Source organism: Lissotriton helveticus, chromosome 5_1 (genome assembly GCF_964261635.1).
Source record: "Lissotriton helveticus chromosome 5_1, aLisHel1.1, whole genome shotgun sequence".
Taxonomy (NCBI): domain Eukaryota; kingdom Metazoa; phylum Chordata; class Amphibia; order Caudata; family Salamandridae; genus Lissotriton; species Lissotriton helveticus.
In genome coordinates this window covers 1,199,621,727-1,199,646,684 of record NC_136065.1, presented here as the reverse complement: position 1 = coordinate 1,199,646,684, position 24,958 = coordinate 1,199,621,727, and the positions used below count along the sequence as shown (strand labels likewise).

Below are 24,958 nucleotides of genomic sequence, written 5' to 3'. Positions count from 1 at the left end.
ATGTCTCGACGTCGACGTCTTCGGCGCCGGAGACTTCTCCCGTCTCGACGGCGGTCTCGATGACGACGATGTCCTTGACGGCGATGTCCTTGACGGCGAACGGCGGTGTCGCCTCGACGGCGAGCGCCGACGCCGGGTCCTCCGATGTCGACCACTCGACGCCGACGGCGACGACGAGGAGATCGACACCGGCTTCGACGGCGGCCGGAACACATCCCTCGACGTCGACGGCCGACGTTTTCTCAACCCAGAGCCCTGGGGAGACCGGGAACTGGCCGTGGACCTCCCTCTCGACGTCGTGGTCATCGCAACTGACCCAGACGGAGATCTTGGGCGCGGGCTGGACTTCCTGCCCCTGGGGAGCCCCCCAGAGGCCTCAGCATGGGCAGAAGGAGCCCCTCCTGACCCACCTCGTGCCTTTAATCTTCTTTCTTCAAGTCCCTGAAGTCTGATTTTTCTCCTGTCCTTCAGGGTCCTTCCAGAGAAGCCTCTACAGATCACACAGTCCTCAGGGATGTGGGAAGAGGGAAGGCAGAGGATACAGACCTCATGGGGGTCTGACTTGGCCTTCTTCCTGGAGCACTCCGGGCATTTGTCAAACAATGCTGGCATTATGGACAATAAAGAAGTGCAGGAACCCAAGAAGAAAGTCACTAAAGTACTTTAAAAGCACCAAAATCGAATTTAGTGTAAAAACACCAACAAAACCCTTGAAAAGGGAGAGCTCAATGCTCCAGGGTCCTGCTTGCAGGAGCCGGAAAAAAGAACTGAAAGTAAGTTGGACCTGCTATGCATTCTGGGATACTGGGAGAAGGTTCTGGAAGATTCTCTTAAAGGCACAGTATCCTGTTTTGAGCCACATAATGGCAGCCTATGGGGCTTGTCTGTCCAGGTTCTTCTCTCTATCATTCCTGAGGGAGTTTGCTGTTAAAGCAATGGAAATCTGTACAGGCTTTTGCTGTTTTGTGGATTTTATGGTGGAATTTCTAGTTGAAGTACTGGACAGTGTAGCCTTTTAGGCTGCATTATCGGTCTTTAAATTCTCTCTTAAGTGTCTATGCATTTCTGCATTTTTTTGACACTGTAAGAGATTATTTTTGATTGCTCCGGGGTCCACGCACATGGGCGGGACTATTCACTAGATTATGACTATACACAGAGATCCCCTACTACAGAACATGGAAAACAGACTGAGCTTTCCAAAGTGTGTGTCCCGACACAGTACTGTGTCGCCTGCAAATGGTGGGTGTGTCGTGGGCACTTAGCACATACCTGCTGCTGATTAAGAGGCATTACTAGACACTCTGCTCTATGGGGGCCAGGCGATTCACAACAAAGCCTCATTAACAAGTAAATGGTCTTTTAAAGACCTGTGAAGTGCTCGGGTGGGCTGTGTGTGTGCCCAGGAAGCTGGAGTGAGGGGACAAAGGGTGACAGACAGAGGAAGACAGAGGGAGGGAGACAGAGGAAGGGAGACAGAGGAAGGGAGACAGAGGGAGAGAAACAGAGGGAGGCAGAGGGTGACAGACAGAGGGAGACAGACAGAGGAGGGAGACAGAGGGAGGGAAACAGAGGGAGAGAGAGGGAAACAGACAGAGGGAGGGAAACAGAGAGAGGGAAACAGAGGGAGGGAGACAGAGAGAGGGAGAGAGGAGAGAGGGAGGGAGACAGACAGAGGCAGAGAGGGAGACAGAGGGAGGGAACAGACAGAGTGAGACAGACAGGGGGGGGAGACAGAGAGAGGGAAACCATGGGAGACAGAGAGAGAGGGAGACAGAGAGAATGAGACAGAGAGGGAGAGAGAGATAGAGGGAGACAGAAGGAAGGAAACAGAGGGAGGGAGACGGACAGACAGAGATAGAGACAGAGACAGCCAGAGGCAAAGACAGGGGTAGACAGATAGAGGCAGAGACGGAGACAGAGGGAGGGAAACGGGGACAGACAGAGACGGGGACAGACAGACAGATGTAAATGTATGTAAATGTATTTCGATTTATATAGCGCACTAATCACCCAGGGGTCTCAAGGCGCTTGCTTAGGGAACCCGTCCTGGTATTCCCCTGTGAGAAACCCCGGCAGGGAATTCACAAGGTGAAAGCCAGGCATCCCGCCGCGAGGGGCCGTAGTGGAGATTAAGCAAGCTATTGCCCAGAGTCGCAGAGTGTGACCCAGTGAGTCAAGTAGGCACCGGAGCGAGAATTATCGAGTCCGTGGAATTTTTGAGCCCGAGACCCGCCGAGGCGGGGAAACGAACCCTGGTCCACGGCTGATCTCAGCTTCCGGGTCTGCCGCCTCTAACCACTGAGCCACGCTTCTCCACGTTATAGAGATAGAGGCAGAGACTGAGACAGACAGAGACAGAGGCAGAGAGACGTAGAGGGAGACGGAGGGAGAGAGAGAGAGAGGGAGACAGAGGGAGACAGAGAGAGGGAGACAGAGAGCGGGCGACAGAGGGAGTTTGGGGAGACAGAGGGAAGGAGAGGGAGACAGACAGAGGGAGGGAGACAGAGGGAGGGAGACAGACAGCGGGAGAGAGGGGGAGGGAGACAGAGGGAGAGAGAGGGAGGGAGACAGAGAGAGAGGGAGGGAGGCAGAGAGAGAGGGAGACAGAGGGAGACAGAGAGAGAGAGGAAGACAGAGAGGGAGACAGAGGGAGACAGACAGACGGAGAGGGAGACAAAGGGAGAGAGAGGGAGGGAGGGAGAGAGAGGAAGACAGAGAAAGGGAGACAGTTCGAAAGAGGGAGTCAGACAGAGTGAGACAGAGAGAGGGAAAGAGGGAGGGAGAGAGAAAGATAGAGGGAAGGAGGGAGAGAGAGAGAAAGAGAGAGATAGAGAGAGGGAGGGAGAGAGAGTGAGACAGAGAAAGGGAGACAGTTCCAGAGAGGGAGACAGACAGAGTGAGTGAGACAGAGGGAGACAGAGAGAGGGAAAGAGGGAGGGAGAGAGAGAGATAGAGGGAGGGGGAGGGAGAGAGAGAGAGAGAGAGAGAAAAAGATGTGTGTATGCCGGGTTTGGTGGCTCAGTGGACAAAGGCATCCGCTGAAGGGGCTTGTGTTCAACCTCATGGTCCCAAATTTGCTTGAAAATGCACCATTTGCCCCCCTTAGGTGGTTCGGGCTCACTCGCTACGCTCGATCGCTACAACTGCCTTACTGTGTCCCAAAATGATACATCTCAAAAAGTGTGTTACCAACATGAAAAGTTTGGAAAGCTGTGTCTTACGACTATTCAACATTATTTGGTTTTTCTAATATGAATTCTTCTTGAAAATGGCGCAACATTAATAAACTTGCATGTAAAAGTACATATAAAAAGTCCTATTACAATTACTATTTCTAATAAAATTGATAAACAATTTTTTGCTTGGAGGGCTCAATCAATAGCGCAATTTCATAATTCATTGTATGTATTAGCAGCCGTTTTTTAAAGAAACCAAATACCGTATCCTGCCCCAGTGGGCTAGTTGTTACAGCTTTATAACAAGATTACATTATTTGTGCACTGTATCTAGCCCATGTGGGCAGAGCTAAGATTTTATGTCTTTTTTAACCAGCTGTCAACTATAAAGTGCCCGTGCAGAAAATTATATAAAAACACAATACCTTCTAAACGGGTTAAAAACACAGAGAGTAGAAAGGAATTATAGCGACATTCTTTGATTTATAAATGCGTATGGAAATCTTCCATATTAAGACCATCGGGAATTTTTGTATTGAGTTCGATAATAAAACTTGATACCAATTGTCTTAATTTCTTTACCTTATCCCCACCCCTTGAATTTGGTGGGATAGCTGTAAATCACAAAATATGTAAGACCTTGTACATTTCTGCTGTGATGTTGGTCAAAATGGCATGCCACAGGGTATGTTTTATTGCCGCTCTTTATGGCCCTTAAGTGTTGTAGCACCCTTTTATGTACAGGTAAGATGGTGCTGCCTACGTACATCAGGCCACAAGGGGACTGAAGCACGTAGACAGCAAAATCAGTTTTACACAAATATTGACCCTTGATTTTCTTTTCCAGTTGCGAAAGGCTTGACCTGAATACTCCAGTATTTTTACCATGAGTACAAGCTTTGCACTTCGTGCATTTAATAAACCCACCACTTCGTTTAAGCCACATGGCTGTCTTCAGAGTGTGCTTAAGGGGTGTTATGTTACTAACAAAGGATTGTTTCAAAGATCTGACTTTTCTGAATGTTATCTGTGGCCTCCTCTGTACTAATCTTCCTAATACAGTATCATTCTTTATGATGTGCCAATGTTTGTATAGGATGGTTCTCAGAGCTTTCCCTTGATTATTATAAGTAGTAATCATCCGGCATTGACTGACAATTTTCATTCTTTTTCCCTTCTTTTTCTGGTATTTTATCTTTAAACAGAATTTCCTTGATTTCTTATTAGCCTTATACATTGCCGATTGGATGTTCTCTTCTGTATACCCTCTGGCTAAAAACCGAGTTCTTAAGCTTTTACGTTCCTTTTTACGCTCTTTTTGATTACTGCAGTTCCTCATAGTGCGGAGACATTCACCCTAAGGGATGCTACTCACCAGATTTCTTGGATGGAGGCTCGTTGCATGAAGCAACGTATTGCCCGCTGTTGGCTTACGGAACAATTTAGTTTCTAGCTTTCCTTCCTCGATATACACAGTCAAGTCTAGAAAATCTACACTTGTGGCACTGAATTGCTGGTGAATGGTAAATTAAGTTTGTTAACCTGGATTTTCTTTCTGAAATCTTTCATACTTTTCTCTGAGCCTTTCCAGGCAATAAATAAATCATCCATGTATTGGCTCCAGTGCATTACATGTTCCTGCCATTCCTCATGATATAGCGTCTGGACCACATGCTCCTCCCACCAGCCCATATGCAAATTAGCATAGCTGGGGGCAAATCCAATTTAACAGAAATAGTAATTGCATTAGGAATTTTTATATGTACTTTTACATGAAAGTTTATTAATGTTGCGCCGTTTTCAAGCAGAATTCATATTTGAAAAACCAAATAATGTTGAATAGTCGTAAGATATGGTTGAACTACCAGTATATCTTCCATGTTCATTATGTTGTAGTTCCCTTGTGACACGTGATTATGTGTGTTTAAAAAACGGTTAAATACTTTATCAATTTGTTGGTGAGCAAGCCTGCTGTGCAGGCGAAACGCGTCCGACAACAACAACCGACAATAAATGATTGTTTTGGTGAAAGACACGGTGTTGTTATCCTTGTTGTACAAGGGATTGGATATATATATATATATACATATACACACACACACAGACACAACCACACACACACACACACACACACACACCTAAACCATGCATGCATTCAGCCAATCACATGTACAATGATACATGCATCCAACCACCCATACACAAACAACCTTGCTTGCATAACAGAATAGTCACATCATGTCAGAAAATGGCCTTTGGTGTCGAATATAAATGGTAAAGTACTATGGGAGATGGACCTATACAGACAATAAACTACAAAGAGCAATGACCGGATCAGATACATTGTCTTATTTTCTCTCACCAGTACAAATCGTTACTTAATGACGTTGGACATACAGGACTCCAAAAGTGCTAGGAGACAATTATTTCTAAAGGAATATGATTTATATATTGTTGTGATATAACCCATAAACAGACTTAACTGTTCATGCACCAATCCACAAGGGCCAACCAAGGAGGAATGGAACAGCCCATTTTGCAGCTAACCCCGCAAGCTCTCAATCATATACTACATATACTTAGAGGATACGAGCTGCATGTCTGATGGGAATGGTGGGGCTTTTGAGGGATGCCGCAGACTGATGGATCAGGGTCATCCGAAGGTATTCACTGTTGAGCGGAGCTAGGTCTTCAGTAGCAGCATTCAGTTCTTCACTGGAAAGGTGTCCTGCCTGGTTCTTTGAGTAGCGCATTAGTGTTTCTTCACTCTGGAACACAAGAGAAAATGTAACAGTTCAGGAGTTACAATTTACCAGGACCAAGGCAATGGTAACACTACCTGTTATGGTGCCTAAAAAAGATTAAATTAATTGCAAAGATCTTAGCAAATAGTTTATTCCACGCCGCTGTTTAATCCAGTTACACACACCTAGTCCAGGGGGTTCATCAAAGCCTGTCTGTACTGAATTGTGGGGTATTGTTCTGTAAGCAGAGCTGTTGTCTCTTTTGAGTGGTATGTGGCAATACATGTGATTGGACCAGAGTGGTATGTCAGTTTACCGCAGTGATCATCACGTGTAATGGTTTTGGTACCTCTGTTAAAATGTGTTGATCAGGGATATGACATCTTGGTAGAGTAAAAAAACAGCCTTCTCTTACCGACATGACATTCAGGTCCGGGCAGAGATGGAGGCAGGCCTGCCCTCCCATTCTAAAAATTCACCCACGCATGCCTGGAGGAGGGGTAGAGTTGTAGCATCCATCATGAGTAGGTAACTGCGGGTATTTGTTTGTATTATTTTAGTAGATATGGTGAGTGAACTTAGAGCAGCCGTCCTCACTATCGCTGATATGTTTTATTCACATCTCTTGGGATATGGTACAGAGCATATAAAGGTTCTGAGCTACATTTATGAATAGAAAGTACTTACAGTTAAAAAAAATAAAGACTGCAAATATTTATTATATTTAAAAATAGGAAGATACACCTGGGGATTGTAAACTGGATCCAGTCATACACGGCTGTGAGTCATAAACGCAGATCCACACCTGCCACTAAGAAGCACGCTGACAACAGCAGTCAAAGGATGGTGCGTGAGCTTGACCACTGCGGTTGCATAGTTTACACAGAAATGTCGTTGACTTGCACTATGTGGATAGTCAAATAGTCACAAATACACAGAAAGAAGGGCTGGCGATAGACAGCATTCTTGATGATAACTAAAAATGTAAATTTAATGTTAACCATTCCTGATTTTTTTTTAATCTGTAGTCATGAACGAGTAGCTAAGAAAAGGCGGGGGGGGAGTTGTGATTATTTATCGCAACTATCTCTTTGGCATCTTCACTCCTCTCCTCAATACGCAAAGTTGTGAGGCACTTTCTTTAAATTTGTCCTCAAGAATACTTCATTTAATTGGCTCCTAATTTACCGTTTTGTTCAATCTACCAGCCAGTGGCTGGATAGTAAGATTGATTATGTGGACTACACAATTCTACGGGACTTCAATTTGCATTTAGAAAATAGCATGGATAAGGACTCTGAATCCTTTATAGACCTCACAAGCAGTCTTGGTTTGGTGCAGCTGGTAAGCACACCCACACACTCGGCAGGGCATAGACTGGATGGGATCTTTTCGGACAAAAGCTCGCTATCCTTAACAGGTTCATTGCCACTTACGTGGCCGAATCATCATGCGGCCATCCCAGTAAAGTCTGTGGGTCTATCTAATGCAAGAAACCCCACCCTTAGCACAAAATAGACCCTACTAATTCAGCAGAAACTCTCTCTGTTTCAATACCCACTCCCTCCACAAACCTTGATCTTGCCACTATTAATTACTACTCCTGGCTAGATCTGGCCATTAGACAGCTAGCTCCAGAAAAGATTACTACAAATAGGAGAGCTTTTCCATCACAGCTGTGGTTTTTGGACAAATTGAGATACTGTAAACAGGCGTGTAGGAAGAAGTAATGTAAATGGAGGCTCAATTATGATAAAAAGAAAAAACAAACTAAAAATTAGGGAATTCAAAGCCTTAGTCTGTAAAGAAAAGCAGCCTACTTACGCACAAAATAAGTATGGAAAAAATGTGACGAAATAATTATTCACTACGGTGAAAAAACAATTACATTTTGAAGACTCTAAAAAGATTGATAGTAGGCAGGCTTTGCGCAATTTTATTGTTTCCTTCTTTTTGGCGAAGGTGGAAGACATATATAATGGCTTCACTGCTAAGAGCGCTTCGGCCCCTTCACCATTGGGAACTGCTGAGCTGCTGTGAGAATCTGGAAAAGCCAGGGTCTCAAAAGACGAATAGCAGCATTAGCCCTGACGCAGCACTCCTTTCATCCTTTTCTACTCTGGAATTTGCTTTATCAATAAAGTGAGGTTCTCCTATGGACCCTTCTCCTGCAAAGACTGTGCAGTTAGCCCCTAATATATTAGCCAATCAACTGCCATTACTCAAAAACTAAACCTGTCTCCTTCAGACCTAAATAATTATCGGCCAATTAAACGCCTTCCTTTTGCTGCTAAGATCATTGAGAAGGAGCTAACTATAAAGAGTTGGTATCAGTTCTCGAGTCTAATCATCTGATCGACCACTCACAGTTCGGTTTCAGCTGAGAACATAGTACGGGGTCAGCCTTGGTAGTTGTCTCAGAAGAGCTGAGGTCTACTCGGGATGCAGGATCAAATGCAGTACTGATCCTGTTCCATCTTTCGGCTGCATTTGATGCGGTCAACATGCAATACTGGTTAACCAGCTCGAAACTTTTGGCATTATGGGCTCTCCTCTGGCCATTTAAAAATATTTTCCTTCTGAAAGGAAACAATTTGTGGCTTTGGACGATATTTCCTCTAGCACCTTCACGTTACAGTGTGGGGTACCGCAGGGCTCATCATTGAGCCCCATGCTTTTTAGTCTATATGTGACCGCCCCTAGCTACGCTAATCAAAAAAATCTGTTTTTTCTGTTGTCACTTACGCTGCCAACACTCAGATAATCGTGTCAGTGGCTGGTAACCCTGAAGACACAGCTAGTAAATTCCATATTTGCAGGCTGGAGATTAGCAATTGGATGTCTAATTGTTTCAAACTTAATTCCGGCAAAACGGAGGTGCTCCTGCTGGGTAACAATACTTCTTTCTGGTCACCTACTTGGTGGCCACATGAATTAGGAGCACTTCCCACCCTGGTTTCCAAAGCTAAAAACCTGAGTATTATTTAGGCAACAGACTGTGTTTTGATAAAAACTTCAATGCGATGAGTTCCTCATGTTTCCTGGTTCTTAACATTTTGAGGAAAATGTTTCTATTTATTCCACAAGACATGCAGAAACTAGTGGTAGCTATACATGTAGTGTTGAAACTTGACTATTGTAGTGCACTATATGCTAATTTTCAGCAGAGACTCATTAATAAACTACAAATCCTGCAGAAAGCCCCAGCGCTCTTGATTCCTAGGATCCCCAGGCGTCACTCCTGTTCTCAAGCATTGACTCGGCTCCATTGGTTATCTATTCACATGTGAATTGATTTCAAGGCACTTAACATCACTTTTAAAGCATTGAATAGCCTCGGCCCTGAATATCAATCAGAAATTCATTTGGTCCTACCCGCCCAAAAGCTTGCGCTCTTCTTCAGCCCTCAATGTAGTCGTCCCCAAAGCCAAGAGAACTCATTGTGGTGCCAGGACCTTCATCCACTGTACAGCCATGAGCTGTACAGATCTTCGTGCCTTTAGGAAAGCCCTGAAAACATGGATGTTAAATCAATAGTTCTTCCACCTTCTCCTCCTGTCAAGATCTCCTGTCATCAGTCTTTAAAACGGCTCTTTTCCTTCTGCAGCAATAGCGCCTAGACACCTTCGGGCAGTAGCACGCTATACCAAAATAATTTTCCTTTCATTTCAAATGTTGTTGTAGACCTGAAGCGTGGTTCGCTCCACCCTAAGTCTCAGGATGTGCAACTGTGACTAACAAACTGAAAAAAAGGCATATTTTAACGTGCAACTTTCTTCTCAGTTGCCCCTGCTCATGGTGTCGGGAGCAGTGCTGGTGAGGAGCAGATGGGGAGGCACATTCCATGCCAGCTGACGGTTCATTCTGTAGAACTGATGGCTGTCCTGCCTCCATAACCCAGTCCCACCAGTAAAATGGAGAATCACGGCTTCTCTAGCACTATATTCCTGATAGTCTTTAATTTCGAAAACTCTCAATTTGCATAGCGCATTATTCGGGGACAGATTTTAATTCATTGCTCCGGCACATTACTTTTGTTGTGCTATTGACTACCAGAAGCACGCCCCTTCCAGAGGCACTTCATTCCTGAAGGAGTTTATTTCTCCTAGCACGTTATTCAGCTGGAAAATATTCCTGATTCACAATATCCACCAACAAAGGTGGCCGAAATCCACTCTACGAATCAATCAATCAGGGATTTGCAAAGCGCTCTACTCACCCGTGAGGGTCTCAAGGCGCTGGCACTCTATCATAATATTTTTCATTTCTGTAGGAATTATGAAGTATTAAACCCAAGATAAGTAAACTTGAGTCCATTTGTGATTCTAAGTTAAGACACTTTTTGCACAGTGGAAGTTTTTGAAATAAGTGCATCCTGGGCCTTTCTCAAGGAATAGTTGCTATGCTCAATGTTCAGGGGAAACTGAAGCACATCTCATTGTGTTGGGATCTATAATGAAAAGAATCCACCCCATCCGGCCCTCTGCTTAAAGCTTTACAGTGGATTGCAATATCAACCAAGGTCTGTAGGAAGAGCCAATACAGCTCTAAACATAATTTGGAAGTGAGAGTGTGAAGCAGGAAGCTTAGTTTAGAGCTAATGGCATGCAACTAAGATGTTTTCAAGATTAGAGCGAGTGTGGCCTACAAGCTCACTTTCTTTCAACATGCACAAAACATGTTCTTACAAGTCAAGCTTAGGTTTGAGATAAACTCTGGCCCTTATAACTATGCGCACCGCCATAAGGAATGGCTGCCTAATGTGACGCGTAGGTAAATGTATTTACAGTTGTTTGATTTAATTTGCTAGTTGTTTGATATATATTGATGAGTACTTATGTAGCATGTTTTTGTTTCTCGAGACCAGTGGTTCTTAACCTTTTGGCTTCTGTGGACCCCTACTTAATCCTTACTGGAACACGGGAGCCCCACTAACGATTTTGGAATCCGGGGACTCAAACTCATTCCTTACTGGAAGCAGGTTACCCCGGTTCTAAGCATTTTTTATTATTTGTATTGCAAAACAATACATAAAAAATATTGAAACAAGCGTTCATAAAACAAATACACAAATTATGAAATGTTTTATTTAAGTCACAAATATTTAAAAAGTCTACATTTCAATATTAATGGGATGGTTGGAGCTTTTCTAGATTCACTTGAGGTCACTCATTGTCTACATTATATTCTGTTTGATGCACTTGCACATGCTCCTATTACTCAATCTGAGGATACCAACTTAATTGTTAGCCTGTAGTTTCAAATTCTTTCACATTTACAGAACGTTTAAACATTTTCAATGTATCTTCTTTATTTAGATACCCATTTTAATCTGTTAATATTATTACATTTTCTAAGTAGTCGCGGGTCCCTAAGTAGGCTTTGCGGGCCCCCAGGGGTCTCCTAGAACCACTGCTCTAGACATTGGTGAATACTGATTCACTATGTTTTTGTTTCTCTGTGCTCTATGTGACAGTCCTTGTTGCCACTTCATAGATGATCATTAGTGTCATGAAGCCTATTAACTTCAATAGTACATGATTCCTTATTAACAAGTCTTACCCTGACACTGTACCCTGGTGTACATTTTTCTCCCGACAAAGCGATGTGCTGGACATTATTTCCAATTTATAGCAGTTTACTGATACGAATTTATTCTCACTGCATAGAATGTGTCTGTGTTTATTCTTAAAGCACCAAAAAGTGCTGGATATTATTTCTATCTAGGCAGAATATTGGTTTGCATTATTGCTCCTGACAATATTTTACTGGGCAGCATTTCTAACAGCAATGGATTCTGGCACCCATTGTAGTGTCATAGGTAAATTGCTAACAGGGCAGCTCTCTGATGGATATGACATCTCAGGCACAATAGAGGGATTCACATCTGTTGTGACAGCACAGTGTCCTCATGGGTATTATTTATGGTACTATCATCAGAAGTGCCATTTCTGATTGGGCAGCATTCTCACAGCACAGGGTGGGGTTTCTTCTTGTACAATATCCTCACTGATTCTCATAGCAAAGAAGGTGGCAACGACCTCAAAGCAAAGTTAACAGAAATAAGTGGCCTATAATCTTGAAACCCATAAAGAAGAAATGAGTACACTGGCATCCCACAGGGATATTCTAGGTATGGAAGTGAAAGGAGAATGAATGTATTGTTAAACACATAGCGAGAGTAAGGTACAAGAAACCATGTCCTACCTCGACAAAGAGTGGCTCGGTGTTCTGTAAAATTAGCTTCAAAATGTATTCCATCACCAAACGACGAGACATTCGATTCTCACTGAAGGACGAATAGTCTAAGATTATGTTGTCCAAATAATCACCCTATTAAAATAAATAATAAAGATGAGATACAGAAGAACATGCGGATTTCCATTCAATGGTTTTGCATTTTTAAAGTTAACACAACTCCTGAATTCCGTGTGAGTTGATCTGCACCAAAGCCTGCCCAGGCACCAAAGAAGAATTTATTTGTATGTTATATTCAAAATCTGAGCATTGCTCTCCCACAATTCCCACCACATCACACACCCTTTCTCTCTTTTCACTTTGTGTCAGCAGCAGCAGCAGCATATTCTTCCAGCCTTGATCCACTAACCCACTTCCTCTTAATCCATCTGCTCACAGAACCGAATCATACTTCAGCATAATCCACCAATTGGGCATCGCTAAGGAACCGCTCTTCTTCCTTATGACGGCCAGGGCTCTACCAGCTGTTGACTGTCATTCATCTCTAATGGTTACAGCTGTTGTAAACTCTGATGCAGATTGCAATAATAGTGCCATCATCAAAGTGACGTACAGAACTAGGGGGCATATTTACAAAGAAATGAAGCAGCGCGGCGCTGCAAGCAATTTAGCAATGCCGCGCTGAGTCATTTAAAAAAATACAAGGACACGCTGTATTCACCCCTGTGTTTTCCCTTGCGCCGGCACAAAAAAAGCGGCCTAGCGCCAATGCAGACACCCTTGCGCCATGGAGCAAGGGTGCCTGCGTTGTAAGAATGATTGTTTATGTGCAGGAAGGGGCACCTTCCTGCATATAAGCAATCATTAAAAGCGATTTGCTCCTTCTATGTGTGCTTCAGAATGCAACACAGATAGAAAGAGCAAACAACGAGAAAAAATAAAAATATTTTTCCATGCTGCGCCAATCGAACGCCTGCTTTTCAAGCGCGTTAGTTTTTGGCGCTGGCTCAGATTTACAGATCCTTGTAAATCTGAGGTAGTGTCAAAAAACGATGTACGTTGCAGTGGAACGCCCACAGCAACACCCACTGCACGCCCCTTTGATGCAGAAAACTGTGTGAAAGGGTATAATATTTCAAACGCTGCATTAAACCACGCAAAGTGGCTTATCACTGCATTGTAAATAGGGAGCAGAGCATTGCGCCACTGGAGCGTCGTAAAACGTCATGCTCCGATGGTGCAATGCTCTTGTAAATATGCCCCTGGGTCTTCCGCTTTTAATACAAAGGGAACCATTGAGTCAAGTCATTAGTTAAAAATCAGTGTATAAAGAAAAACAGGTCACCCAGCAGTTGGAAAATAGAAAGCGCATAATGCAAGTAATACCACTTTGCATTTATTCACAAATATCCACATTGTGTTAAAAGGAGGAGTACGCAAGAGTGATATAAACGCAAACGTGCCCAAACCAGTGCTTAATTTGGTCCTGTGGTTTCCGGTGCTCGACACTGGAACTTAATTGTGAACACCGGGGCTTGTGACAGTCTGCCACAAGGTGGCGCTGTCTATCTAATTTAGAGATGACCACAACAACAGTTAATTATTAATTCAATATACATTAAAAATTACAATTTACTGCCACCCAAGCCTTCCTTATTGCCTTGTGGGCCTGAAATAGTTCGAATTGTCACACTTGCAGTAGTGTGATGGTTAATAGTTGTGTTGTTACTATTATTGGCAGCGTGGCAGGCAAGCTGCAGTGGCCTCCTGATGATAGCCCTGGCCCTTATGTTGTTACAAATTAAGCACTGGTCCAAACTTAGAAACATCCAATGCTTATCTTCTGAAGAGAGGATTCCACATACCTGCAAAAACGGGTACACCTTGGCAACAAAAACTCTGAAGTCCCGGACCGTCAACAAAGACACAGAATTCAGCAGGTCAGCCATTAGCACAACGTAGCGCAATACAGACGGATCCAGGTCTCCACGGAGGACGTGGCCCAGGACGGCTATCTCCTGTAGGCAGATAGTGAAGAGGACTATCATGCTGGGGATGAAGATAGAACACTTTTGGTCCCTCATTACCATCCCTCTAGAGAAATGACCCCTCATAAAATCAAACATCCACAACGAAGAAGCGGAAGAGGAGCTTGTCTAGGCAGGCCACTGTTGGACGCTGCTCTCTTTCCTATGCCTGCCCAGGCACCCTTATGTGGAATTTGCCTGTCCATGCATAATGCATAATGGTTACAATTTCTCATCCTGCTGGTGAATATGCCTATTTAAGGACACCATCATTCGTCCTGCATCCTCCAGTTTTCTAATCGGTATTGACCCCTTCCATATATCAGACACTAAAGACTTCATTTATAGATTGTCAGAAAAGTGCAAAAACAGTGGTAACTTAAAAAAGCAAAACTATTCTAACATATTCCAACAATTTTATGAGGGTTGTGAATGGACTTTTAGTTTCCAAATTGCCAGCAATAAATTGGTGGTTTAAGGTTTAGTTGGAAAGGTTAATACTTGTCACTGCATGCCTAAAGGGTGCACGTTTGGTGCCCTTCGGACTAGATGCAGAGTACAGTGTTATCTGATGGTGATTTTCAGGGAGTTCAAGGCTGCCACTACTGCCTACGAAGTCCGGAGCTGCTCATGTCAACTGACCAGTATCGTGTTAGTTTTGTGAAATCTGAGTGTGTGTCAAGATGCAGCGTAGGACATGCTTACCACGAGGTGCTGTCCTGAGCGACAAGTTACTTTAAGGCTCATGAGCATTAATGTCTGCCTGATCAGTAACCTCACATCTTAGAATAACATGTTTCTTGAAACAGCTTAATAAAAACAAGTAGGACTATATGCCCCATGAGCCCATAGGACTCTTATAAGACTTGACAAAGGTGGCAGCATTCTTGAAGCACGGAGAATAAGTAAATCGTCATGGATAGGCAGCCATGATACATAATTGTTGCAGCCAGGATTTGGAATCTGTTATTTGATCTTCTATGAAATAGACAAAGACACGAAAATCAAAGAAGTATCTTGCAAAATTAGACTTGCATTTGTTTATTTCACAAGGCGTTATCCATAGTGATTTCAAACTCGATAGCACTTGTTTGCTCTACAAAGGCCATTCATAGGATTACAAACTATCACACTGTTTACTCCACAAGGATTCAATTGTATTGTTCATGAACTGTTACAAACTGTAATGGAAGTATATGTATTGTGTGGTATGGCAATATCAAAGTTAGGGAATATATATATATTTAATGGAGTTTTAGTGGATTCTTTAATGGATTTCTAATGGTTTGACTAATGTTATAATCAACGGATTGCTGTATAATATAATGTGGACACCTTAAGTATGTGTGAAACCATATAAGGATAATTAATTATTATTATGTTCATTCTTTGTTTATATCCATTATTATCCAGTCTTATCCATGCGGTACGTCTCTGCATATATAAAGCAAGAGGGCAGTTTTTGAAGATTGCGTAATTTGCACATTTTTTCCCAGTGGTGGCCAAAGGGGGAAAATCTACCCTATATTAGGGGAAGTATTAAGACCACTGACCTGCTGTAAATGTATGTATAAACTGTCATCATCATACTGTGGGCGTAAGTCTTCCCCTTCATCAATAGAGTCATCTCCAGGTGGTAGTAAACTCTGGTCAGAGTCAGAACTAAAAAGATAATGGATCCTCTGATGATGACTCCATGGTAGTGTAGGTATATTGTCGAAATCAGCTGGCACGGGAGCCATGTGTGGTGAAGTGGAATCGACGTGCTACCTCTGTCAGCGTTGAGACTGATTTGGCTCAGGGCTGGACTTCAGAGGCTGCACCGATCCCCCTCCAGTTCTAGCAACATTAGTACCGGCATTGATGGAATAGATACTATTGCAGGTCTTGGGGCCAAAGTGGAAGTCAGTGCAGAGCCAGGGGCTCAGAAGGCACCGTTGATGGATCCTCCGGTGGTAAACAGACTTAAGGAACCTGCACATGTTTGGGGTCCAACATGTGCAACAGAGGAAACCAGAAGAGTGCTAAAAATATGAGGCATGGGCTTCTTAACCCGTTGTGTGCTCATGACAAGACCAGGCCGTCATGAGTCACAGTTGAGCTGTGCTCATGACGCCGGGTCACGTCATAATGCCGCCGCTCCGCCCACGCTCGGTTAATTCCCCGCCTGTGCGGGAGAATTAATGAGTGGGTGGGGTCGTGATGAGACCAGGCCGTCATGAGCATGTATAGTTATGCTACACATTCTCCGTTCACCTCCAGTTGCAGGAGGGTGGCACATTGCATGACTAAGTCATGCCCAGAGCTCAAGCACCAAAGGCAGACCTCATGTGGGTCTTTTACCCACATCTGTTTTCTACTGTCATGGCATGGTTTGAACCCTGTAGTTTAAGTTGGGAACATTGTTTCCCTTACACGCTGGATTTTGAGTCTGAAGATCATCGAATACTGATGAAAGAGGGAGCAGAGCTCTGGATCCATGTTTGAAAATGCAGAAAGAAAGGAGTTGCCGTTGGTGCTTACATTAGGCTCTACTTGTCACTTCTGCGATGGAACTAAGCCAATGCAGAGCCATATAGAGACACCTGGCAGCAAGTGGAATTACTTTTTATGAAAAGTTTTCAGATGTAGTATGGCGCCTGGGACTATTCTAAAGGAGAGGAATATGCAGTTATAAGTATAAATCACAAATATAATTTCCCTGTCAATTTGCCAACGTGTATTTAACAAAACCAAGCTCACTTCACTCCTCAACTTACCCGGCATACTGGTGAGTATTTCCATACTGCAGCCAGGAAATCCTGGAGACCAAAGGAGCTTGTGTTCTCCAGCTGGTAATGCTCAGTAAAGAGGCGGCACATCACCTCCTGTGGGGAAAAAGATTGTTTAAAATCAGGTTTGATAATGTAGTCTGAAATTATGGCAGAATGAAGAGAATGATTTTGCTTTTTATAAGAACAAGGAAATAGTTATCGGACAGGAATCAGACAACAAATGGTCATTCATCCATACAATAAACTTTTAGATGTCTGGGATTCTGCATGTTTTAGCAGAGCCCTGGTTTAAGTTTGTACTGGTCCAGAATTGATAAGTACCAAAAAGACTTGTTGGAGAAAAATAATCTGGTTCCAGAATTCCTATCAGCAGGGACCCAATAACAGAGTCTGCCCAGGGGGTTATTGAGCATGTGCACCCACTTTGAGCACCCCGGGGCACTTTGGTATTACAGAAGGGGCCTCAGACGCTTGTACGGCCCCTTCTGTAATACAGAGAGCGCTGGCACATTCATAGCACGAGCGCTATCGTTAGAGAGTGTTCCCTCATTTGCATGGGGGTGTGGCCCGATGCAAATGAGGGAATCACTTTGCCTCTGCGCTCCGCTGTATTTTGGATATAGTTGCAGAGGCAGGCATGCTATTAGGTTGCGCATTGAAAGCTCGCCACAAAAAGGTGGTACACTTTCAGTGGCACCTCTTCAAGGCAGCCCTCTGGAGGGGAGAAAGGAGGTCCTATGGACCCCCCAGACATCCCCTTTGGAGGCAGTTGCAGTTGCTCACTGCACCCTCCTGCAAGGGGATCTCTCTCCCCTCTTGAAAGTGCAGGCCCCCCGCACAGTGAAACACAGAGCGACTGAAGCAGCTGCTCCGTATTTCACTTGAATGCGGTGCTCCCAGGGCAGAGTGACTTTGCGACTCCCCTGAGGGCAAATCATTCACTATAGTGAAAATGGCGGAGAGGTCCAGGAGGAGGAGCGCTGCGGTTTAGCCCCGGTTGAGGAGGGAGCGGATGTTGTCTGTGGCGAAGAGTAGTGCGGTCTCGCTATTGTGGTTGCTTTGGAAGCTGGATTGGGAGATGTCCAGGACATGGTTGACTTTGATGAACTCGGAGAGTTGGGCGTTGATGGCCTTCTCGATGACCTAGGCTGGGAAGGGGAGCATGAGAGATGGGTCTGAAGTTCTTGAGGTCTGTTGGGTCGGCGGATGTCTTCTTCAGCAGGAGGTTGATTTCAGCGTGTTTCCAGTCATCGGGGAAGGTGGCGGTCTAGATCGAGCAGTTGATGGTGTGGCAGAGCTTGGAGACGATGGAGGTGGCTGCTCTATGGAAGATGTGGTACGAGCAAGGGTCCAAGGGGGCTTTGGAGGGGATGCTCTTAATTGTCTTGAATGTGTCGTCTGTGGTAAGCGGATTCCAATAGAACAGGATCTGTTGGGTGCAGCGTGGTTGGGTGCAGTGGTGTCGGACATGGTGGGGGGGTCTTGGTTATCGAAACTGCATTACGTTAGGAACACCTTCATCTAGTTCTGCATTTTTAAGTCAACAATACTTTGAATGCTGAGATCTGTAGAAATGCAAATGTTTATTTAAATAGTACATCCAACCTCGATTTAGCCTTTTTCTTAGTACTCTAAGTTTTTGTAGATATGGGAATTGAGGCAAGGGGCAACCCAGGATCAAAGAATTGGGCCTATTTACAAACAGTATTTTGTAGTACATTTGTAGGACTACTTAAGTACTACATATTGCAATTCACAAGCCTACATGCTGAGACCTCCACTCACATAGCTATACATTATAGTTGTGAATGTAATGTGGCAAGCACAGTGGAGCAGCTGGAAAATTAGTAAAATGTTCTCCTATGTGAGAGGGGTTTAGTGAGGGGTAAGAAGGGTTTTATGGACGAACATGTGAATGCAAACACTCACCCACAAAAGAGAAAGGAAATTGCTACACCCAAACTGCACTTCTACAGGTACTATAGCCAAAAAGGTCTCAAAACAGTAGTAAATGTACTCCATCCCAGCCTTTGAGTAAGTCCTGCACGTCACATAGCCTCTCACAGGGAAGGCAACACACTACCATGGAATGCAATGGAGGTAGAAACTTAAAAACACACCCACAGCAAACATTGTTAAATAGATAAAATTATTTTGATTTTGAAAATAAATACATGTGCTTTAATTTTAAGTATATATGTGTATATATATTAATATATTCATGTAGTTCGTCAAACGCCACAGAAACGTACTGCCGAGTACAAAATGACGAAGAGTCGACCCAAAAGTTGCTGGTGCAAAGCGTGGTTTATTCAATAGATGCCAGCGCTGCCGCCATGACGCGTTTCGCCTCCAAGGAGGCTTGATCAAATGACAAACTGCTCGCCGTGACGCAGACAATTTAAAGTGACAGTGCAACTTGACGAATAATGGACATGATAAAAATACTATACAAAGAAACGCCGTAATCTCCTGATTTTTAGATAAATACTAAAAATAGAGTTTAGAGAAAACTGTTTGTACTATTACAATTGTAGAAATCAATCTTAGAACTGTTAATAAAAAAGACATATGAAATTCTTTCGTTCAAAGAATATTTACAATTTTGAAAATTGATGAATGATAACCTTGAATCAACATGACAACCTAATGTGCCTATGTAAGGGAATCAGTAAAAATATCAGAAATTCATAATACATGTAAACAGTTTCAAATGTTGTTATGTGGAAAAACAGCGTTAGATTCTGTAATCTGGTAAACAAGCTCCAGTGTTGTACATTTTATGTCAATTGATTCGAATGATTTTAAATGAATTCGAAATAGAGCCCAAGTGGGCCTGCCATCATAAAAAAGCCTGCTAAAGCCTATAAAGTGCAAAAACAGTGATAGTGCAATTTATGAATTTAAAGTGCAAAGATCATATATAAAACAACAGATCCCTATTGTTATATCAAGATTAAAAGTTATTGCTATCGATAATTTAAACAGAGTCACCACAATATCAAAATGTTTTTCAATGAAAAAAGAAAAGAAAAACTAGAACCAAGGTGGACAGTTAAAAATCCGGATAGGTCTTATGGGCATACAATCATATTCTAAATACAGGTATAGAGGTCTTCCCTGTCATTCAGTCCATTTGGATTCTTCGTATTTAGTACCAGTATGTATCTGGTTTCAAGAAGACGGAGTTTGGCCTCACGGTCACCTCCTCTTCTTGATGCCTCAACCGAATCAATTAAAAAATACTGGAGCTGATCAGGTATGCCATGATGTTTTGCTTGGAAATGCCTAGCAACCGGATAATTTTGGTCATGTCCCGAAATTGCACGGATTATGTTGAGTATCCGTTTGTGGGCGGGCAGTTTAGTACTGCCCACATATTTTAGCCCACACGGACACTCCAACACATAGATGACAAATTCAGTTTTGCAAGTAAGCCACTTAGAAATGGCAATTGGATCTTCTCGGAAAGGGCTATTGAAATGTGTCCTGTTGCTGCCAAAACGGCAGGCTTTGCATTGTGGACAAGTTTTAAAACCTTTCTTAAGTAACGACCAAGTGTTGGATATCCTGGGTTCAATGGTGTTGTTGACCAATGCTTTGGACATGGAAGGAGATTTACGGAAAGTGAGCAAGGGTTTGTTGCTCACTTTATGCCCAATGACATGGTCACTCTGTACTAAATTCCAGTTTTTGTATAGAATTTTCCTGAGATCTCCATGTTGACGATTGTAAGTCAAAATAACTTGTGGGGAAATTGTTTGGGCCCCAACAACTGATTGATCAACCCCCAGGATAGTTCTGTCTTTTGGAACTAATGCCTCTTGTCTACTGACTGAATTAGACCGCTGAATTGCATTAACCAGACTAGAATTGGAGTAGCCTCTGGCTAAAAAGCGCAATCTGCACGCCTCCTGTGCAGTCGCACATTCGGGTACCGTACTGCAGATCCTTCTAATCCGTAACATTTCTCCGAAGGGAATGCTCCAGATTAAATGCGCTGGATGCTGGCTATTTGCGTGTAAGATAGTATTACCAGCACTGGGCTTCCTATAGAGTCTGGTACTCAATCTGTTACCTTGTACAAAAACCTCCACATCCAGAAAACAAATGGAGATGGAACTCATATTTGAAGTAAAGTTCAAATTGACGTTATTTACATTAATCACATCAACAAAGGCTCTGGCACTCTCCACACTGCCCCTCCAAACAAGAAAAATGTCGTCAATATAAGAAGATACAACAAAATATTCGAAATGAAGTTGTGGTGTTGGCCTGCTAGGACCTGTTCCTCCCACAGCCCAACGTGTAAACACGCGTAGCTGGGTGAGAAACAGGCCCCCATTGCCACACCTCTGACCTGTTGATAAATAACGCCATTGAAGATGATGAAATTCTGTTCAAGGCACATTTTGGTCATGTCAAGTAACATTTTGTTGTGTGCCATAGAGTTGGGAGGACATTTGTGCAGATAATGTTCCAAAGCCTTGAGTCCATCGCAATGTTTAATGGAGGTGCACAAGGATGAGACATCCATAGTCATTAGAATCATATCTTCCTCCCAGACAAAACGCTCAATTTTGCTCAGGAAATCAAAAGAGTCTTTGACATAGGAATTGAGAGTCTTGACGTGCTCTTGAAGGAAAAAGTCAACGTATTTGGAGACATGTTCCAGGGAGCTATCAATAGCCGAAATTATGGGTCGGCCTGGAGGTGTATCCATGTTTTTATGAATTTTGGGGATTAAATAAAACGAGGGAATAACTGGATGTTCTTTTTTCAAATAGCGGAACTCCTCATGAGACAGGAGTCCCGCACTTCTCCACATATATATATATATATATATATTAAACTAATAGTATATGATTAAACAATGTTATAATACTTGTTTTAATATTACAATTATAATAATAAACGTAATGCTTTCAAATAATTTGTAATAATTCTATACTTAACATCTAATACATTTTAAGTCTTATTAAATTTGAAAACAAAACATTTATTTAGTTGGAACTCTTCATGTATTCTTTAGGGATATTATTCTAAATAATTATTTAATACATAGTTGGGGCAATGTGTAGTAAGATTTTATTTGATTATTGCTTGATTTTTGATACATTTATTAAATTAACATTTTATAATATAATAGTATTAGTATGTGTTTTAAAGTGTAATCAAATTTAATAAACGTTTCTATACTTTACTATGACTAGCTGTCTGTGGTGGCGAAGACTGCCACCTACGTGTGAAATGTTTTGAGTAGTAACTTTATACTCATAAATCCTTCTCTAGGAGGCCCCACTAGGCGGTGGAGACAAGTAAGTCTTCACCTAGGAGTAGATTTACACTTAGGAAATGGTGAGCAGCAAAATCGTGTCAAGTTACTTCTAGGTGCAGTAATATTTACACATGAGTAAATTTACACATGAAAATGTACCTTTGTTGATCAGACTCAAAGTGGTCATGTGGAAAGTTCAAGATTAGAACCCTGGAACCAAAAACAGCTCCTCAGCCATCAAACGAACTACTAGTCTAGTCTAGTATAAATGCTATTAGTCCCAGCAATCAAAATGCCCCTGTCTCCAAACCTTGACAGGATAACAATGCTCCTGAACACAAGAGGCCTGCTATCTATCTATCCCTCGCCCTTAGAACGGTTTTCTTGTTATGCTTTTTTATTTGCAGCTTCAGCCAATAAATGTATGTTCCACATTCGCCCCTTGCCCTTCACTCATTACTAACGAACTCAGCCTGAATCCCACTTGTGCTTGTGATATACACAGACTGCTGCTCGGTGATGACGAGGGTCATTCGAATTCAGCAAAATGTCAGCCATAAACTCTCTCATGCTCCCAGAATGCCCACATAATTGGCTGTGGTGGGGGCGTGCAGGGATCAGGGCGAATTTAGCTAGCAGTGCACGGGCATCCTAGATAGGGTGACCCAGATTTGCCAGGACAATCCTGATTTTTCACCATCTGTCCCGGATAATGTCAGTTTATTTAGCATGTTCTGGTTTTCAGAGAGGGGCGACTAAACATCATGTGTGCCAGCGCAGAACGAATTACCAGATATTGTCATGAAGCAATTTAGCTAGCAGAGATGATATTGTGTGCAAATGTTGCACATTTTTCCTCAGTACCTAACAGTCTGTGCTTTCTGAGTTGATGAGCACTGCTGGTTAAGTCATTGTGACTCCCATGGCTGATGTAAAAGTGTACTCCTACACCTATGTTTGTGGAATGTCCTGGTTCTTGGCTTTTAAAATCTGGTCACCCTAACCCTAGGGCAGCCAGAGCACTCATGTACCTGAGACCCCAATCTGCTCCACACTAAAAGTGCAAAATCTTCCTGCTCCCAAAACCATGGATGCTCCTTCTCCCTCAATCCATCTCAGTTTCTTCTTTGTGAGGCTATGCTGGTGACGGGAAAAAATGGTCTGGGAAACTCTGTGAGTACAGCATTGTCATATGCCAGCCTGTTACCCCCTAAACCTGCTGCTCCTACTCCACGTTAGGAGGATTCCATGTAAAAAAACAAGCATTGGCAAGCCAATAGGTGTGACAGTGACTGTCAACTGTTTGCTTTGTCAATGCTTGTTTCGTTTTTGTAAATCTTTATAGTTGGAACAGCTGCTGGGTCCTCGTCAACATAAAAACGGAACATAGGCTAAAATCAAAATAATATTTGGGTGTCAAAAAGCACACTTCGCAATAAAAGTCCCCTGCACTGAAGGGAACTGCTTGTTTACGGGTGTGCAGTTTGTGAAAGAGCACAGCTCCATCACTCACAGTGGTGTTAGCCTGAGGGGGTCTAACACATTGCCCCATGCTCTGTGCTGTAGTAGGTGAGAAAACATGTGAAGACACAACAACAGACCAATGGATAAGGAGGGTTGTCTGAAAGCCCCTGTAAGAAAGTATATTACATATAATTTTAGTAAAATCAAAAGGTTTTGCTACCGAAAGACCTAATACAAACAGTCAAAATGTAGACTAGCAAAACCATATCTCAAAAATACAACTGCAAAAGTATAGACCAAAGACATACCTACAATAATGTTGATCTGTTAATAATTTCCACATCGGCCAATCATGCCTTGCACCGGCTGTAGGAATGGATTCAATTACTATTCTAACTTCAGGGCCATCATGTTTGGTGCAACTGCTAAATGATGGGATCAGAGGCATGTCAATATTTTTTGTAGGTTGATATTTTATTAGTAGATACATTCCAATGCTACCATAAAGGACGCATTAAAGATGTGCATTTAATGTCCATCATGTACAGGTGATATAGAACAAAGCAAACCGTGCTGGCGAGGCCAGATGGTGCCCTACTTCTCTCGTGGAGGTGCTGTACCTAGTATCAGGTTTCTCAGAATCACAGCCGATGAGCACCTGGTATTACTACTGTCAACGATGCTGCTGGTGTGACTTACCCAGGTCAATCACAGGTGCGGCACAGTGCAACTATGAGGCCAATGCGTCCAAGGGTGAGCCAAGACTCATTGCCCTCATAAGATGGAGGAACAGGGCAACCCCAATAACTGAACTCTGATTTTAGTAGCTCTTCTCTAATTCTGACACAAAGCAGGTATTCCGTGATGCCATCAAATCTTATGAAACTTTCTGGGTGTACATCCAGGACCTTAATTCAGTATTCATATAAGCGGTGGCCAAGTTCCTTCCTTAATATTACTAAGGCCGCCCATTCGGTGTCGTGCAGAGGGGTGCGGCAGCAGCGCCGGGAGTTGCGTGCAAGGAGGGTCGCGTATGGCAGCGGCAGGGCCCTAAGACCAGGGTTCCTGATGGTCATGGATGGGGCCATTCAGTAGGCCCGGGAGGGTGGAAGAGTCCAGGGGACGGTGAACGGAGCTGGCAGGAGTGGAGAAAAGAGGTGGGAAAGGTAAGAATTCTGCAGAAGGGCCAGGAGGTGAGCAAAAAAGGCACCGAATAAGGTCATCAAAAGAATGGGGGGGGGGGCGAGGAAAGCAGTGAGAGATAAACAAAAGAGCTGATGAAACGCAAGAGAAA

The 24,958-nt window shown here is 43.2% G+C and overlaps 1 protein-coding gene across 2 annotated transcripts in view; it reads right to left on the bottom strand.

The window, feature by feature from the left end:
• LOC144753541 (uncharacterized) overlaps nt 1-24,958 on the bottom strand; it is an 869,206-nt gene that overhangs the window by 73,743 nt on the left and 770,505 nt on the right. For both annotated transcript variants that reach the window (XM_078641195.1, XM_078641196.1), the window contains exons 17-20: nt 16,908-17,015; nt 13,987-14,139; nt 12,131-12,256; nt 5,770-5,947 (exon numbers count right to left, since the gene is read on the bottom strand). In XM_078641195.1, coding sequence (XP_078497321.1) covers nt 5,770-5,947; nt 12,131-12,256; nt 13,987-14,139; nt 16,908-17,015 — 565 coding nt within the window. The remainder of the gene's footprint in view (nt 1-5,769; nt 5,948-12,130; nt 12,257-13,986; nt 14,140-16,907; nt 17,016-24,958) is intronic.